This window comes from Vicia villosa, linkage group LG2 (assembly GCF_029867415.1).
Source record: "Vicia villosa cultivar HV-30 ecotype Madison, WI linkage group LG2, Vvil1.0, whole genome shotgun sequence".
NCBI lineage: Eukaryota > Viridiplantae > Streptophyta > Magnoliopsida > Fabales > Fabaceae > Vicia > Vicia villosa.
In genome coordinates, this window is record NC_081181.1 from 166,592,864 (window position 1) to 166,613,222 (window position 20,359).

General features: G+C 31.9%; 1 protein-coding gene across 2 annotated transcripts; it reads right to left on the reverse strand.

The window, feature by feature from the left end:
• Window positions 1–1,248: 1,248 nt before the first annotated feature.
• Window positions 1,249–6,899, reverse strand: LOC131652855 (polypyrimidine tract-binding protein homolog 1-like). 2 transcript variants are annotated; one of them, XM_058922834.1, is made up of 10 exons: window positions 6,512–6,898; window positions 4,833–5,042; window positions 4,622–4,684; window positions 4,476–4,549; window positions 4,308–4,403; window positions 2,996–3,053; window positions 2,805–2,909; window positions 2,648–2,729; window positions 2,022–2,134; window positions 1,249–1,817 (listed from the first exon to the last, which is right to left on the reverse strand). In XM_058922834.1, the coding sequence occupies exons 1-10, from the start codon at window positions 6,692–6,694 to the stop codon at window positions 1,494–1,496; spliced, it is 1,308 nt and encodes a 435-aa protein (XP_058778817.1). In that variant the 5' UTR covers window positions 6,695–6,898; the 3' UTR covers window positions 1,249–1,493. The 2 variants fall into 2 exon arrangements, with proteins under 2 accessions (XP_058778817.1, XP_058778818.1); XM_058922835.1 differs by having other exon boundaries at window positions 1,675–1,817; window positions 2,069–2,134; window positions 6,512–6,899.
• Window positions 6,900–20,359: the final 13,460 nt, after the last annotated feature.

Here is a 20,359-nt window from a genome sequence, read left to right on the forward strand (position 1 = left end):
GATCCGCCCCATTTTTTGTGGGCTTTTGCGGAACAGACCTAAACGGGACGGGCATGCTCGTTGAATATGCCTGTTTTGCCCGCACTTTAGTGCAGGACGAACCAAGGATTTAGGCCTTCATCCTCTAATGTGACCACCCTGCCCCGCCCCGTTTGTTATGCGGACAAATGCATTTAAATGAATTTTTGTTTTTTTAGGCCTAAAAAGAGCAGTGCCCGCGAGCCCGCTCCGCCTTCATTTTTAGCACGGAGCAGGTCAAGATATTAGACCTGCATCCTTAAGTGTGTCCGCTCCGCCCCATTTTTTGCGGGCTTTTGCGTGACAGACCTAAATCGGACGGGCATGCCCGTTTGTCACCCCTACTAAGAAGTAAGAACGGAATACCAAACACTTTAAATCTCACGTTTGACGGAAACAATGGTTACACTTCCATTTCCTGCAAAAGTGTTTCACTTTTTGACTCTTCTGTTAAAAATAAAGAAGTAATCGGCTCGATTTAAAGAATAATACTCCTCTCTGGTCCTGTATATGTTTGTTACCTTTTAACCATGACAAAACAAATGAAAGTCTTATTTAATCACAATTTAATCTGGAAAAAAAATTTATGAAGCCCTATTTAGTTATAATTTAACCGTAATAAATTTGAGACCTTGTACGGTGCCCGTCTTGCACACCTTCAAAGACAGCCTTAAATTTATTGAATAACTAATTTATCTTATCTATATATTTATCTTGTCCAGATAAATTAGTTATTCAATATATAAAATGTAAAAATTTTCTCATATAAATAAGACCAAAGATAGTAATTCATTTTCCTTTTTATTTTACCTTTCTGAAGCTATACCAAATTTTCCGTGTTAGACCTCTAACAGTTTTACTAGAAATTCAATCGAAGCAATTTTGTTGATAGCTGTTTAAAGACATTAGATTAAACCAACTCAGTTGGTGGCTAAAGACATTAGATTAAACCAACTCAGTTGGTGGCTATGTACGGACATTAGATGCATGGGCGCAGCCCTTATTCACTTTTAAAAGGTAAACTCCAACCACTAGACTTATTTACCCCAAAAAATCCAATTAAATTCCAAGAAATTCCATGTGATTTTGAAGCAACAAACCCCAATAAACACACCCATTGAAGGCAACTAAAGGAAAAGAACACGGGGGGAAGAATCAGGAATCTAAATCATACAAAACAAAATGGAAATATTTAACTACTTCATGCCTTTGTACCATATAAGGGTAATGTTGGCATGGAGAAAGAAAGTAATTAAATAAACAAATCAGTACATAAAGATCCCTGTAATAAATAAGTAAAAAATACTACCCAAAAAATAATGGGTAATTTGGACAAAAGGCATCATACTCGAAATCGAAACTAGAAACCAAAACTGAAATTCGGTATGATGCTAAGAAATCCAACTTGAAAAGTTGGTGGAACAGAAAAAAATCTATAGGGGCAAGGGATTGTAGTTCAGATGAAATCTACCTTCCTAACCATAATAAGGTTGAATACCGGGAGGAGAAGCATCGGCAAATGACTCCGGAGGCATATTGGAATGAGGTGAGGCACCAGAGGAGGGTACAGCTGATGGGGAATAGCCAGGAATCGGAGGAACGGCTTGACCAGAAGGAAAGGTACCGGGTGCCGATAAATAACTTTGTGTAACGTCTTGCTGGTTTTGATCCCATGATGGCATTTGTCCCTGTAAACCAGGGTACATAGGAGCAGCCTGAGTATGCTGCCATGCAGGAGCTTGGGTTGCATGGAGACTAGGATTCAGCACTGTATAGTCTCGGCTTTTGTCACTGAATGCCTGAAACCATTTGAACACTACTAATCAGATTCAGTGAAAAGTCATTTAGAGAATAAAAGTCATTTAAGAGGATGACACTCAAAATTATTTCTGATCAAGAAAATGTCGAAACCAAACTGTTTCTAAGAGTATATTTTATCCCTCCCGCCCATTTCTCATACTCTTTTACCTCATTAATATTAACTCAAACATATTTTTTTATACCTTAACATTGAGATCAGTATGACGAGAGTATGTTAGATGAAGCTTACAATAGCCACCATCATATATGTTGTGTCCCTCTAAAGCTTCTTTGGCACCTGCTGCTATCGTAACATCTGAAAATAAAGAAAAAGGTTACACTTACACATGCTGAATAGCCACAAAAAGGAAATATTTGTTGAGCAAAGGAAAGGAGGCACAATGACGATAGATGAATGATTAAGAATTTCACTTGATTATGGATCAAAACAAGATGTATGTCATGATATATTACAGTAAGGTCCAGAGTTTCAAGGGTGAAAGTTTGGTTTTACAATATGATAATTAACAAAGTAAAACAAAAAGGCTAAAATGGTAATGTATAGGATTTTCAAAACTACTAGAATTTGTTCTATAATTAAGGGGGGAAACTAACTTGAGTTTGACATTGTACACTAAAAAATAAAGCATAGCTTAATAACTATATACCGACATTGTATACAAAGCTTTACATGGATATTCAATTATATTTTACTGTCTTACTATATTATAATATTATTTTTGAAAACTTGTTTACACTGTGAGAGATAGACACTATTGGTGAAAAAAAGAATACAAACTAAAGAGCATCAGTCAAATAAGATAAATACCAGGGTATTGAATCAGTGCTTGAGTTTGTCCATTCTTTTCGAATATAGCAATTTTTTGAACAGTGCCTAATGCAGAAAACACCTGTAAATGTATGTCAGAAGCATTAAATATAAAGCACCAATAAATTGCCATTTTAATGAGAAATAAAATTCTCACCGTATTAAGAACTTCTACAGTGACTGCATACTGCATATTTTCAATTGTTGCCAAAAGCACATTACTCTCTGGCTCTTTCCTCTTTCCGTCAGGACCAATTGCAGACTGAACATCGTGAGTTGTTAGCATATACTGAAAATATACAAATACATAAGTATAAATAAAGAAAATATGAAGTATGAACCAAATACCTGTAACGTGCTGTCAATGGCAGTCTGATTAACAGGAAGCATAGGATTGGTGTAGTCCCTACGTAGACAGAAAATTGGATGTAACCAAACTATGCACTGAAGTAGGACTAATATCTATAGAATATCTATGAAACGGATAATTGACTATATCCATTCAAACAATGTCATGTAGGAATTAAACATCAAAAGAATTTAGTGTGAGAAATGACAATCTAAGATCATAGAACCTATATACCAAAATGGATGACTAGCATAGTAAGTCAAAGAAGTGGTAAGAAAACGTGATTAGATAACCTTTTAATTCAATTTGTAATTCTAAGAAATGCATGGATAGAAGACATGAAATATGCTTACTCTAGAAAGCATACTTATGCATACAATTATGGTTCACTAACAATTATTTCTAACTCTTAAAATGAAAGGATAGAAGAAATAGAAGATGCTCACTTCAGAAAATACGCTTATATTCATACAATTATGGCTCACTAACAGCTTTACAATTTTATCATAACATCAAATTGTTTCAATATAAATGTCCTCCAAGTAGTGAGGATGTTAGAGAAACTCAAACATATGAATTTAAAGATAGGATGATAATAGATGTCTGAATTGTTATTTCTTTTCTTGTAAACAACCATGTACCTAGTTTATGTAAAACAAGTATTTAGGCTTAGAATCTCCATAAAGGGGGGAAAATAAGTACAGCCAGATATATCTTAAGGTATTATTAGAAAGAATCGCCTGATATTGGCTAGTGAGGTTCTTGCATAATTAACCATAGATGGAAAAAAAATCATTTTGAACAAAAAAATCAATGAACAAAACTAGAAGCTTCTGTACAAGTGTGATAAATGTGGAAAGACAAAAACAGCTACAAAAGACAGTAGCACATTCATTTAAATCATACTTATATCCATAATAGATACAGATCAAGGAGAAAAAATCGAATTGAGATTTGAGACAACAATTATATAGTAGATATTAATGTTCCACTGTGTTCAAATATTACCGACATTCAAAAAAGTTAGATTTATGCGATCATCTCTCATAAGTGAATAATACTAATTGCATTTCACAAACAAGACAACTATATTCTGAATACCAAGCACAACTAACTTCTTGATGAAAAAAATTAAAGCATGCATATCAATTGGCAAATAATACGATTGACAAATTATTGAACTACATGCAAGGGTTTAGTTTAGAGGACGTAGATATATTTCTAATAACTCAATGAGACACATCAATAAAGTGTAAGTAAACACAGCTAGAGGAATAATATATGATATGTGTCATGCATCCTCATTTCTACCTGCTGCGATTGGATTGGAATTTGATATTGAGGTCTCTGTGTGCTGAGTACGAGATACGCAAGTTGCAAGAACCAACATTCTCTGGGAGCAAGTATCTGGAGATAAAAGTAATCACAATTAATTATGAGTGTCAAGAAGAAAGGTAGAAATGAAAAAGCAATACTTGCCTGGGTATGCTTCTCCCATCCAGAGCATTCCTAGCCGAAGAAGCAGTCTCCGCATCGGTGAATTGAATCAAAGCCTACTCAGAAATAACACGGAGTGAATACATATAAGATACATTGAAAGAAGTTCAATTCACTATGTCACTAACCTGAAAACCTGCAGTCTTTTCAAATGTGGCAATTTTGTGCACAAAGCCAAATGCAGAAAACACCTGAATAAAGAATAAATAAATGTTTTGAATCCACCTAAAATCGGCTATTATGCATTAAAAATTAGATGTACATCACACAGTTTACCCAAACAAGGCACATCGAACCTCACCCAAATCCAAATCCACTAGTGAACACAGTATCACTTACCAAATGGATAACATCAATGCTCACTTCTCCAGCTTCAACTCCTTCAAAGGTTACAAGCAAGACATTTCCAGGGACATCTCCAGGGCCTTTGCTGTTGACAATTTCATGTCTATTGGAATATTGAATGTAAACGGTCTTGCCACGAACCTGTGCAGGCTCTGAAGATGCGGCATAATATGAAACCATTGAAATTGCTTGATTTAGATCCACCTGATGAAACATTTATACATAAAAGCTTAGAACCTTGAGTTAGAGAATCAATAAAGCACCGGATCAAGATGTGTCATCAAATATAAGAAAGCATATGATGCAGCATATGAATATAGATTATATTTCGATCATGTCACTGTTGTTGTTGTTGTTGTTCTTTTGTTAGTTGTCGTCGACTTGGTGCTTTAATTAAGGAAAAAAACTAAAAGAACTTAGAGGGAAGCCAATTTGATCACCAGTTGCGGAAACAAATAACTTATTATCAACATATTACCAATTGATCGTCACTTGCATTAATACTTCTAACATTTCCATACACACAGTTAACTTCATATGTCTTTAAAAATCTAAAAGATTGCGAAACATTCTATTTATTTCCTTTTCCATAAACCATAACTATTCATCTCTACAATCTAGTATCTAGTTCACTCTCTTTCACTAAGACCTGGGAAGCAAGAATACTTCAAAATTCCACCGCATAACAGTTTCGCGTTCACATAAGTATACAGAAAACATATCAGTTACTCCTTACACACCATTCTGCGTATCCAAAATTTTCATTTTTTGTTTGCTTTAAACTTTTGCAGTATTTATATATGAACATCGGGAAAAAGACCTTTAAAACCATTTTAATTTAACTATACAACACTAATGTCTAAGTTCTACTACATTACATTTTTACTACTACTAGGATTAACTTGTGATTTCAATATTTCATCCTCTCTTATTCCCCTATGAAATCCCTTCAATTTCTCTAATTGAAAAAAAACAATCAGTCTCTCAAAATTTAGTGTCTAATTACCAACAGAAACCAGTAACATAACCAGCAATTTAAATACAAGACAAGACATTTTATTAATCTAAGCATCTTAGTAGCTTCACTACCGACTTTAATTTATCTAAACAAACAATTTCATTAGTTACAAATAAGATCCAAAAATGACACATCGATAATGTTCAGCCATTCACACTGTCACCATAATTATCCGGTGCTGCTAATACTGTAACAATCGTACTCATAAATAACAATGCAAAGTGCAGGCAAAAACAGTTACTCGTCACAACACTTTCACATAGACACCGTGAATAATTTGAGAAAATAAAAGTGATTGAATGTAACCACACATGCTGTGTCAGTGTCAGACACGAACACATCACACACGAACACATCAGACAGAAGCGCGCCTTCAAACTAAAGTGTCAGTGCTATGTAGCTGTACTGCATGCATATAGATAAAGTCGAATTGTTCGCAAAAACGAACTATCAATCTACGAATTTAGCTCAGTCTCAAACTTAAACAATAAGCTCATAAATCTCTAATACTAACAAAACTTCATTCAAAACTTCATATACAAGCTTAAGAGATCCAAATTCATCAAAATTCACAAGATAAAACCCTGACAACAATATATTCATAACACAGACGATAAAAAAAATCAGAAAATTCAGAATTGATCAATGAGCTTACAAATTCAACAAAAGCTTGATTCCGATTAGCGCCAACATTACACTTAGTGTTAACAATTTTCCCAAACGGACTACAAAGATCAGCGAGCTCTTCATCCGAACACTCCCATGGAAGGTTGCGGAAGTGCAGAACCTTGGACGGAGTCTGAGTGTACCGGAACTGATGCTGGTTTGAAGAAGACATCGATAACTGACTCAATTGAGATTTTCAGACTCTGAAAATTTTCCGAGAAAACGTGACGCGATTTTTCGAGAAAATGTTTGAGAGTGACTGGAAAAAATTGAAGTGGTTTTGGGGGGTTGTATTTATATATGATGAAAGAATTGAAGACAGAATGGATCAGTGGGAGTAGCCGATGACGTTGATGCACTTCACCTGAGGTTTATGGAGATTTTTTTTTTATTTTTGGTCAAGATATAGATTATTTTTATATTGAAAGTTATTATATTTTAAATTTTAATATCATAACAATAAATTTAATTCTTTTACTTTTTTTTATAAAATAAAATATAATAAGCATTTTTTAAAAATAATTTGGATCGGTAATATGTGTTGAAAATCAACCGTTATACTAGCTGATAAATATAAAACGACATAAAATATATTTTTAATTAAAAAAATTAGTTGTTCTATTATCTTTTATATAATACTATTAAATTAGTTTTTATTTGATAAATATAAATATATTAATAAACACATAAATAATATTTTAAATATATGTCTAAAATTAAACATAAAACTAAAATATATTTTCCAATAAACTTAGGGAGCTATTACACATTTATTTATTTTTAAATTAAAATAAAATATAAAAGATAAGAATGAATTTTTTTTTAAAGATAATAAAAATAAAAATAAAAAATAATAGATAAAAGTTACAAGTTGAAAATCTACTTAAAATAATTTTTGAGAAAAAAGTCATAAACTAGTAAAAGAAACTTAAAAAAATAATATATTTATGGATATGACTTGAAAAACTAAAAAAATAAAATATAAAAGTTACCTTTTTAGTTTTAACAAATACATGCTTACTATTATTTAAAAAGTATGTTATTTTTTTAATAGAAAAGAGTATGTTATTTTTATGATTTAATATTTTAAATTTTAATTAAAAAATAAGTTATATGATTATTTATTTTAAATCTTACTATTTAATTTAATTTTTACCTTATTAACATGTTTTATTATTAATGTTTAAGTTATATGTTTTATTATTAATGTTTTATTACTAGCGGTCAATATTATTGTCCAATGACATGATATTGATATCGGTTATATCTAGGGGTGCTCGCGTTGCGTTTTTGATGCAAAAAATCATTCAAACCGCAAGAGAAAAAAGTGTGCGGTTCGGTTTGGTTCGGTTGGATTTTAGAAATAAAATCGAGCCAAACCAAACCAATGCGGTTTGGGTTGGTTTGGGGTTTGGTTTTAAAAAAATATTGAGTAATACATACACATATAGATGACAACATAAGTGTGTATTTAGTCACTTATGTGTTATCAAATTACAACAAAATTTATCATATTTGGAAAGCAACTTTCCATTTAATATACAAAAATAAGATTAGATAAAAGTGAAATAAAAAACATAAAATAGTAGAATAAAACAATATCAAAAACATGATAATGAAAAAAAAACAAAAGAGTGAAAGATTATAGAAGATGAAAAAGAATGAGCAAAAGAGATGAGAGATTAGAGAATAAGAGGAGCATTAGAACGTAATTGGAAGAGAGAACAGTATAATAAAAATATTAAGATGAAAAAGAAAGAACTTAAAAGATAAGAGACTAGAGATGAAAAGGTAATATGTATTTGGAAAAGAAGATGAGAAGAAGACGTGATACTGCTAGGCGAGATTTAAGACTTAAACGGAAACCTTAAGTGTGATGAAGGAAAAATCATTTGTAATCGTAAGGATAAGACATAATAGATTTGAGTTTGAGTTGGATGTGGGTTAAGTGATTGTTGGTTGTAACGTAATGCAATTAGGTTCGGTTTGTAAATTACAAACCACAAATCAAACGGAACTGCGCGACTTTGTTAAAAATTAATCCAAACACATCTGAACCAAATGCGTTTTTTTGCGGTTTCGGTTTGGTTTGATTTTGCAAATATTGGATTAGGCCAGTTTGGTTTGAACACCCCTAGTTATACCATTAGTTGAACATGTTAAAGATTCAATTTATTTTGTGAGTATATTTATAATGTTTCTTTTGTTCTATTTTCAGCTATAATTGCTTCGATATCTGCTAATATGAATTCGGTTCTAGTCCTTAATGGGAAGATTTTTAAGGAATGGAATGAAAACGTGGAAATTATTCTTGGTTGCATGGATCTTGATCTTACATTAAGGATGGAGCAACCATCTTCTCCTATAGGATCTAGTACCTCTGAACAGAGGAAAGATTGTGACAAGTGGGATCGTTCCAATCACATGAGTCATGGTTTGATATGTTTTGATGTCAATTTAGCTTTAGTATCTATAAACACTTGGTGGTTAGACTTTGGAGCAACTACTGACATCAGTGTTTCAATGAAGGATTTCCTGAACTATTGAAAGTTAAATGATGTTGAAAGATACATCTATATGGGAGATGGCAGGTCGGTAAAAGTGGAAGTTGTATGGCATTTTATATTATTGATGTGTAGCGGATTTTATGTGAATTTGAAAGACACTTTTATGGTTATGTCATTTAGACATAATTTAATTTCAGTTTTTTATTTGGACAAATCAAGTTATTTATGTTCATTTAGAAATAATGTGTTCAAGTTGTCATTCAATTCATATGCAGTTAGAACTGATTCACTTATTGGTCATGATAATCTATATTTGCTTGACACAAAAGCTACATGTGGTGAATCCTTGAATGTGGAATCACGAGGTACTAAGCATAAAATTTATGATAATGATTAAGGAGCATTATGGCACAACTGCTTAGATCACCTCTCTAAAAATAGAGTTGAGTGACTAGTGTCAGATGGAATTTTGGATTCCATTGACTTCATAAACTTTGATGTTAGTGTCGAGTACGTTAAAGGTAGAAAAGACCAAAACAAAGAATTATGGTGCATATAGAGCTACAAATGTCTTAGAATAGATACATACAGACATTTGGGGACCATTTCCCACACCTTCTTGAATTGTCAACAATATTTTATATCATTCATGGATGATTATTCTAGAAATACATACATATTTCTTATACATGAAAAGTCTCAATCATTGGATGTGATTAAATCATTTAAGGTGGAAGTTGAGAATTAACTCAACAAAGGAATTAAGAAAGTCAAATTTGACTATGGCGGTGAATATTACGACATGTATGACGGTTCAGGTGAACAACGTCTGGGGCCTTTTTCCAAATACCTAGAGGAATGTGGAATCATCTCATAGTACACCATGTCAGGGTCACCTAGCATGAATGGTGCGAGTGAATGATGGAACCAGACGTGTAAATATATGGTAAGGGGTGTGATTTGTTATTCTACCTTACTAGAGTCACTATGAGGAGAGACATTAAAGGCTGCAACTTATATTTTAAATAGAGTACCATTAAAGGCAGTTGCTAAAACACCTTATGAACTTTGGACTGGACGGAAGCCTAGTCTGGAACATTTTTACGTATAGGGATGTCCACCTAAGGCAAGGTCTTATAGGTAAAATGAAAACAAATTGGAATCTCGAGCATTAAGCATTTACTTTATTGGTTATTCTAAAACATCTAGAGGCTACAATTTTTATGATCCCAAATTAAACTCAATCTTTGAGACAGGAACATCCACTTTCTTTGAGGATATTGAGTTTGGGGGAAGAATAAGGTTAAAGACTTTCTTTTAGAGGAATAATCGACAACAATTCCAAAAATTGATTCATACAGTTGCTTTTGATCAAGCAAGTATGGAACCTCCACAAGACATTGTTGACTTTCCTCCTACTCGAGATGATGTGGTAATCATGAAGAACAAACTCAAAATCCTCAAGAACAAGTGTTACAAGAATCAATACCTTTGCATATATCCACTAGAAAAAAGAGAAATAGTATTTTGAATGACTACATATTCTTTTTCCAAGAACATGGAGAAAATAATGATATGATGGAAGATGATCCAATCAAATTCCACCAAGCCATGCAGGATTCTAACTCTAAAAATTGGATTGAAGCAATGAAGGTGAAGTATAAGACCATGCAAGACAATAAGGTTTGGGAACTTGTCATGTTACCAAAAGGTGTGAAACCCATTGTTTGCAAGTTAATTTTTAAGATCAAGCGGGATTCCAACAGTAATGTTGAGATGTATAAGGCTCATGTTGTGGCTAAGGGTTATACCTAAAAGGATGAGATTGAATTTAAAGAGACTTTCTCTTCGGTTTCATCAAAAGACTCTTTTAGGACAATCATGACTCTTTTTGCACATTATGATTTGGAACTCCATCAAATGGATATAAAGACGGTATTCGTCAATAGCAACGTTGATGAAACTATACATATGGTGCAACCATAAAACTTTGTGTCATAAAGTTTTGAGGTGAATGTTGTGGAAGATTGTGTGTATCACAAATTTTGTAGGAGCAAGTATGTTTTATTGGTCTTATATGTCAATGACAAACTGCTTGCCGCTAATGAAATATGCATGATGCACAAAATCAATATATTTCTATCAAGAAAAATTGAAATGAAAGATCTTGGTGATGCCTCCTTTGTATTAGGAATTCAGATACACCGATATCAGTTTCGGGGTATTTTAGGATTATCACAAAGGGGCTATATAAAAAAGTACTTAAAAGGTTTGGTATGCGGTAATGTAAGCTATAGGATAATCCAATCTCTAAGGGAGACAAATTTAGTCTTAGTCAGTGCCCAAAGGAAAATTTTTAAATTCAAGAAATGCAAAAGATTCCTTATGCATCAACTGTAGGAGTCTGATGTATACCCACGTTTGTACGCGTCCAGATATTACGCTCATAGTTGGGATGTTAGGCAACTATTTGAGCAATACAGAAATAGATCATTGGAAAGCATCCAGAAAGTTTATGAGCTATTTAAAGAGAATAAAATATTATATGTGTAACATCCCAATTTTTCTATTTTATTTATCTAATAGTTATTTTATTATTAGTATAATTAATAATTAGTTACTTATTATTTTGGGTGATAATTATTTAAATGTGCATTGTTGTGTTAATTTGGCTAATTGAGTTATTATAATTATTGGTGGAATAATGAAATAATAGCTAACAGGCCTAATTAGTTGAGAGAGAATGGGTAGCTAAGCCTAATTAGAGACAAAGGAGATAGTAAGAGTTGAATTAGGTCATTTCATAACATTAGCATTTGGTAAGAAGGGAAGAGAAGAAAAAGAGGGAGAAAGAGCAAATTGGGAGAAATCTTGAAGAAGAAGAAGAAGAAGAAGAAGAAGAAGAAGAAGGATATTAATTTGAGGTAAGGGGGGAATTTTCATTATCTTGAGTGTATGAGTATGCAATGAGTAGTAGTATACTAGGTATTTCATTTCTCTTTATTTCATAAATTTTTACAAGTTAGGGTTTAGGTTGAATCCTAGAACTTGTGGTAGTAATCATGTTTGATGAAGTTTGTATGTGAACCAATGGTTAGAAATATGTTTAGGAACCTTATATGTGTGTTAAATCGCTGGTTGAATGAGTTTTGGTTGCTTATAATCGGATTTGAAGTTGTGTGAAATGTGTTGAAATCGCACATATTTTCTGGTTCTGGTGTTGTTGGCCGGGCGAGCATCTTGCTTTGCTGGGCAAGTGCGCGCTCACATGTTTGCGCCGGGCGAGTCCAGCGGGAAAGAGGTGGCCAAGGTTCTGTAATAGAGGGTCGGGCGAGTGCATCCTTGCGCCGGGTGAATATGCCTGTTTGGTAAAAATTGTAATGTGCATAACTTTTAATCTGTAACTCCATTTTATATGTCGTTTGAAGCATTAGGAAGCTAATATAATTATCTATATGATAGGATTGGATTGGTTAACACTTAATTATTTAATTAAGATGTCGTTGTGTTAATGACATATGATTATCGCTATGTTTATTTTGATTTCGTGAATTGTGTATAGCATTTGTTGATACGTTATGTGATATGATATACATGATGGGTGTGAATATGTATATGCTATTGGATGTGTTTGTTGAGCATGATTACTTGATGCATTTTGTACAATTGGTGGATAATTCAATGTGTGGAATTATTGTGGTATGCGGTATGTTAAGATTGTATGGATAATATTAATTGCATATGTTTTGTGATAATTGTACATGCATTCATGGGGATATTGTACTCCGGTTGGCTTTGATCCTTGTGTGGAAACATAAGCGGTTTTGTTCCTTTTGTGGATTCGGAAGCGATGAACTATATCTTCATATTTTGAGGGCTTTGATATTGTCTGGATTTGAAGTGTGGCCCTGGTTTTTAATCGGGAGCGGTGAGCTTGATACTCACATGGTACCACATGCATGAGTCACATTAATTGCATTTCGAGTTGCATATTTGTGTTATTTGGCTACTTAAATTGATGTGTTATTTGTGTGGTAATTGTATTTGTGCTATGTGTGATTCTTACGAAACTTGTTCAAACTATGAAGTGTGATGAATGATTATACTATGATATGCTATATTCATTGTACATATATTATGTATTCATTATAATGTGAATTCTCACTCTTCTGTTTGAATAATGTTCATTATGACATTGTGCAGGTTCTAACGAGTAGTGTACTTGCCCGAGGATTTAGTCGAGGAGTCTTTCGGTTATTTCATTTTATTAGATAGTGAGTCAAATGCTCTGATCATGTAACACTGGGGGTTTTGAACTCATGTTTTTAATGTTTGGATATTGTTATATTTATGGTATTTGACATGATATTTTGGATACTTGAAGTTGAAGGCTATGTTGCCTAGTTGTTGAATTCATATGACATGTATGTGTGTGTGTGTGTGTGTGTGTGTGTGTGTATATATAGTATGGGATATATTCAGATATATTCATTGAAATTACTTGAAATTTGTTATTCCGCGTGCGATATACATAATGTATGAAAGCATGAAGTTTCAAATTGTGTTATAAGGTGATCAATGCATGTTTGTATATTTTATTTTGAGTTTTCATTGCATTGGAAACAACGTGTGACACCCTTTTGTTTATGCATATATTTTACTTTGTGAATATATATATATATATATATATATATATATATATATATATATATATATATTGAATGTTTTGAGGTTAGAAAATGGGTGTTACAATATGCTCATATATGGAGGTCAGCCAGTTGGAGATCGTTGGATACTCTAACTTAGATTTTGTTGGATGCCAAAATAGTAAAAGACCCACTTTTGACTATATCAACAAGTGGACTACTAGGACTAGTGGTGTAGTTTCTTGACGCAGTGCCAAGCAAACTCTTATAGCTTCATCCACCATGGTAGCGAAATTTATAGCATGTTTTGAGGCATCCAACCATGACATTTGGCTAAGGAACCTTGTCACTGGAATGTAAGTTATGGAAGGAATTAAAAGACCACTTAAGTTATAATGTGCCAATAAACCAATCGTCCTATATTCCAACATTAATAGGAGCTCGACTAAGTCTTAACATATCAGCATCAAATTCCTAATTGTTAATAAAAAGGTACAAAGAAGGTAGATTTCCATAGAGCACTTAGGGACAAAATCCATGAGCATATCCTCTTACAAAAGGTCTTCCACTCAAGATCTTGTATAAGCACACTGCTCACATGAGTGTTTTACAGTTAGAGAAATCTTTAGTTTAATGGGAGTTAGTCATTTTTAAATTTCATGTTCTATGTTTGGTATTATGTATGTGTACTCTGGTTTTGAATATTTTGGTTTATAAAGTTTGACGACATTCAGCTATTTATACTTTGTAGAATAAGGTTATTGAGTTATCTCACTAAAGTAAAGTAGGGTTAGTTGAAAATCAATATGTACATACCAACTTCATGTGATTCTCATGCTACATATTTTATGATAAATTTATGTCATTTAGTTGTGTCACTATTAGTGAGCATTGATGGGTTTAGTTATGATTGGTATAACAAAAATCACTTTGATTTTGTTTACTGACATGATTAATGAACAAGATAATTTAGATATGCTTGAAGTATATAATGACAAATTTTGAACTGATAAAGTCTATCACGCATGTAAACTTACATGTGTGACCACTGGGAGATTGTTAGAATTTTGGGTCACAAATGTAACATTTAAGGTGTTAGTGCCATTATTTTAATTAGTTAAGACTTAAAGGGATCTAATTAGGATTAATATTAATTTTGTGACTAAAAGCATATATGTCATGAAAGGTCGGGTTATTGTATACATACCATCAGTCAATTTCTAATTTTACGAGGGGGCAAATTAGAATATTGAAAACTAAAGAAATAACCCTACAGTTATTTATATGGGTTATGGACTCCATTTGTAGAGTACAGTCAAAATACAGTTTATCAAGTTTCCTCTATTCATCTCCATCAGAGGAGATTCAAGAAACTCTACAACTTGGAAGATCATATACCGACAACCATCAACAATTCCAATGAAAAACTCATGTACGCTTTCGCTTTCATTCTTTGATTAAATTCTGATATGGATTTAAGGGATACAAGTCGGTGACATATTTAATTTATAAGGATTTTTTTAGAGTTCTATTATTGATTTCTATATTGATATAAATCATAAGGTTATGATCATAAATAACCTGTGATTCTTAAAATATGAATAATTGATGTTAATTTTAATCGATGCTAATGTGGAGTGTTGAGGCGAAACAAAAATAATATAAATGTGACATTTTTTATAAAAATGATAAAATTCTATGAATATTGATGGATCTTGTCCAAAATATATATGAGCATGACTCTTAACTTAAATTGAGAAAATAAATAAGAGTATCTTTGAATTGACTAGAACATGACACTTTCTTTTAAGCGACACTTTAATATTCTATGGTTTTGTAATTTATATAATCATCATTCAATTATTTAATAACATGTTTTTTATATTTAATTTTTTAAAAATAAATTTGAATTTTTAATTAATTATGTCTAAAGAGTATCATTTAAGGATTGCGAGATAGATAGCTTTAAATCTAATATCTCTAATATCTATCTAGTAAAATAATATATTCAGGAAATCACCATTACACCATTCTTTAATCATGTTTATTCTAATTTAATTTCAAGGGCAATTTCGACTAATTATTCTTTGCTTCATTTATAGAAGTTTGACATTAAATTCTGCTTATGTGTCAATTTGAGAATGCATTTCACACTCTAAAAAAAAAATGGAAAGAAAAAATCACTTTTAATTTTTCAATCAAAATTAGAAAGATTTTATTATAATTTTCATTCAAATTTCAATCTTTCTAACAAGACAAGGTCCAAGCTCATATCTTGCTCGAATCCCTTCTATTATTTTTATACAACAAGTTCAGACCATTGGGGGACGGAAAAAGTGAGAAAAAAGGAATAGGTTTCAAGTTACAAAAATATCAAAAACTAGGGCACGTGAAAAGAATTGGTTTCAGGAGGATTCAAAGCCAACAATTTATTCCATTCAATTCTTGAGGCATTAAAGGGTAAGATGCAGGGCCGGCCCTGTGGGGGTGCAAAGAGTGCTCTCGCACAGGGCCTCCGATATTTTAGGGCCTCAAATTTCAAAAATGGGCTTAATATAAATTTAAATATATGTAATATATACCTTTAATTCCATTTTATCTCGTATGTTGTTGTCTAGTAGAGCGGCGGTAGCTAAGCAGATTTTGAAGTTATAGGTTCCGTGTTCGATTCCTAATTTTTTCATTTTAGGTATATTTTCTATTTCTTTAAAAAAACACTACAGCATAGTTTAATATTAATGTATTCTACAACATAGTTTAATATTAATGTATTAAAGTAAATCTTATCTCTCAGCCTAGAACCTAAATAAAATGACTTTTATTTTTTTAAAAATTTAATGGTATAATTAACTTAATCAATTTTTTCTTTCATTATTATATTTTATAGATGTATGAAAATTTTAAAAATATTTATATTTTATATTATTCAGAATCAACATATTAATAAATTTGGAATAGTAATTGTGAAACTTAAAAATTTGTAATTTTACAATTAAATAAAGCATTTCGTTATTAATATTGGAGAAATTGATTAAAGAATTATTTCCTTTCATTGAATAATATAAACTTTTCTATAAACCGAAGATGGTAAGGGTAGAAAAATACGAAAAATCTAAACTTCGATGAGTCAAATTTCTATAAAATATTTCTATATCATTTTTTGTTTTTATATATTGAATTTTATTTACAATTTAAACAAAATATGATTTTTTTTTTAATTTGTTGTGATTTATCTATTAAAGGGTTAATTTTAAAATAGAACGGGGCCTCCAAATTGTTTGGGCCGGCCCTGGTAAGATGAAATCAAGAACTAAGCTTGATCACGTCCAAAACCCACGCATCATGTTCTTCATATTCATCCATGTTTGATTTTTGTATGTTGCATGTTGTTATGTTTTAACCCAAACTAACCATATATTTATGATCATGATGATGTTTATAGTCCATTAGAGTCATCGTTCGTAAGTTTTGGTGTAGGAATAAGAAAGTGTCATTGTTAGAGCACAAAGATTGTGTTTGCATGTACACAGGGTCGGCCTGACACATTTGGAGGCTCGAGGCAAATTAATTAAGATCGCTTTAATAAAAATTAATTAATTTAGTTAAATTATTAGTTTTTTATTTATATACTATTTTTAAAATTTATCTAATATGAATTTATTAAAAATAGTCTAAATTAGATAGATTTCATTTATTTGATGGTAATTTTTTTATATTAATAAAAAAGAAGATAAAGTATTATATTTTATAAAAACTTAGTGAAATATTAAAAGGCCACAATTTATTCATGTTTTTTATAAATAACAATTTTTTTATAAAATTATTATAATTGTGTAAATATATTAACCAATAATAAAAAATATTATTATTTTTTTAATATTTTTGTGTTCTTTAAAACCTATAGATAAAAAAATGTAATGCTCATTACTTTTTCCTTAATTTTTAAATCTATAATTATTTGGTTTGTTCTAGGCTTTCCTTTTATTTTGATATTACAATATTGATTAAAATAATGATATAAATATAACTAGTTAGTAGTAACTAGCCAAATTGCAAAACCTCTGTATGGTATTACTCAGTGGTGGTCATGTATATACTATGCAAATTGTGCTTTAAAAAAAGTGAGGCCCTAGGCGGTGGCCTTGTTTGTCTACCCCTAGGGCCGGGCCTGCATGTACAGGGCATTCCAGGCGAAACAAAGGCCAAATTTGTGATTAGGGGCCAATTTTAATGTGATATGGGTTGTTAGTTTTTTTGTTTCAATCGTTTTTTGTATGTTTTGTTTTAGCAGGAATAGCTACGAAAAAATCGTAGCAAAATTGTAGCAAATCCGCAACAAAACCGTAGTAAATTCTCAGGCCAAATGATGAAGATGATGAACAGTGGAAGCTGACTCCTTGACCATGCGCGTGGCACTTTTGCGTGTTACCATTGGCTGGTCAAGTTTGCAAGGGGGCCCGCACATGGACATTTGGATTTCAATTAATATTTTAGTTTTGTTTTATTATATAATATTTGATGTAGGTTTCATAAACAACAAAATAATGCAGCACAAATGGCAGTGCTAGGAGGCTTGGAACCATAGGAACTTAGGTTCAAACCCTGGTGTCCTACCTTCTTTTTACTCCATTTTTCACCTTTTTCTTCTTATTTCTAAAGTAACTAACTCTTAATTATTTTTATTGATCTATAATCAAACCATCAATAAAATATAACTAGGTCTAACCATTTTTTTTCTTTCTTCTAAACTTTTTTTAACTAATTTAATTTTGTTTAGAATTAGGGTTTTTTTCAATTTAATTTGTTTTCATTAAAAATCATAAAAATACAAAAACAATTTGTTTTCTTTTTTTAGGATTTAATTGATTTTTTTGACATAGTTTCTTAACTAATTCTAATTACGTCTCGATTAAATATTAGGATTTCACTAATTTAATTTAATTAGACATTAGGGTTTCTTAATTAAATTAATTGCGCATAATTATTCAATTAATTAGCAATTAGGTCAATTAAATTAGATTTAGGGTTTAATCAAAGTCTAACCCTGATTTCTTCATAAACCCTAGTTTCTCCAAACCCTAATCTCATTCTCCTCTCTTCTAAACCTCAAGACTTCTCGACTCTTCGATTTTATTCGCATACTTAATTATTTTTAAGTATGTAATTGTTAAGAGGTTGTAATAGTTTAATTAGGTTTTACTTTCTGCACATTTTCCCAATTATGTAATTGCTCATAGATTGTAATAGTTTAATTAGGTTTTACTTCCTGTACCCCCTGTAACACCCCATATTTTCTAATTTTAATTTAATCGGAAACTAAATTATTATTTGGAATTATTCGGTATTTTGTGGAATTATTTGGAAAGAATTATGAGATGGGCTATTGGGCCAAGTGTGATGTTAGTAAAGAGGGGGTGCTATGTTAGTAAAGCCCTTTACTAATTAAAATGTTATTTTTCATAAAAATAAGGAAAAATGGGAGAAAGGAAAAAGGAACGTGAAAAGCAGAGCAGAGGAGATGAGAGATGGGAAAGCTGATACGTGAAGGGGGGACTCTTTCGGTTAATATCTTTTATCGTATTATAGATGATGGGACTGATTTAGATGCATTGTTTGTGTCAATTGGTTATATGCTAGATTGGGGTTTTGGGATGATTTTGATGGGAATTGTATGATGTGATGTATTGTATGATTATATGACTGTTATGATGATTGAATGATCCTCTTTGTGTGTTATATTTATGTTATAACATGTATGTGGCTGATATGGTGGTATTTGAGGTTCATGACATAACTTGATTTGGGTTTTGGGGATTTTGGGATGAATCCCGTAATGCTGTCAATCGATGTGAGATCTCTGGTTTTTGCCAGTTCGCACCGCGAAGGTAGGTTGGCGCCGCGAAGGCGTAGTTCTTTTCCCGTTTCGCGCCGCGAACCTTTGTTAGCGCTGCGAAGGCGTGTTTTCTATTCGTTACGCGCTGCGGACTGTGTGTGGCGCCGCGTGCTGTAGCGATAATTGTTTTCTTGTAAAAAGTTAAAGATGTGTAACTTTCAAACCGTAAGTCCGTTTTAGACGCCGTTTTGGACGTTGTTCCTTAAATTGAATACTCTACCATATGAAATAAATAAAACAACAATAACTTGATTTTATTTTGAAAAGTACCGTTTTCTCCAAATGTGGTTTATTCTGGTTTTGCATAGTTAATGAGAGGCAATGACTGTTGTTTGCATAATTGAATATGTGCAAAGATGTGTGTTGTGATAATGTGGTTGCTTCTGCTTGTTATGCAAATGGATGTTGTTCATGGTAAATATGGTTATCATGTGTTTTGATGAATGATGATGTAAATGCTCTGTTGTTGTTGGGCTGATTTGTTGTACTTGGTACACGATTGCGAGAGGCGCTATTGTTGTTGTACTATGTGGTGGTTTATGCATACAGGCACATTAAGGAATGATTTACTTGTCATGATGTTGTGGTTGTAATTGGTGTTTATTATACATATATTGTTGGTGTAAAATATGTATTTTATTATGGTTGAGAAATAGCCTAACTGTGTGTAGCTATTTATTTTGTGGTGGTTGATGATTATGACATTTGGTTGTTTAATGTTGATGATGAGCATATTATGGTTGATACATGCATTTCATAATCATTATGTGGCTGATCCTTAACGATGGTGG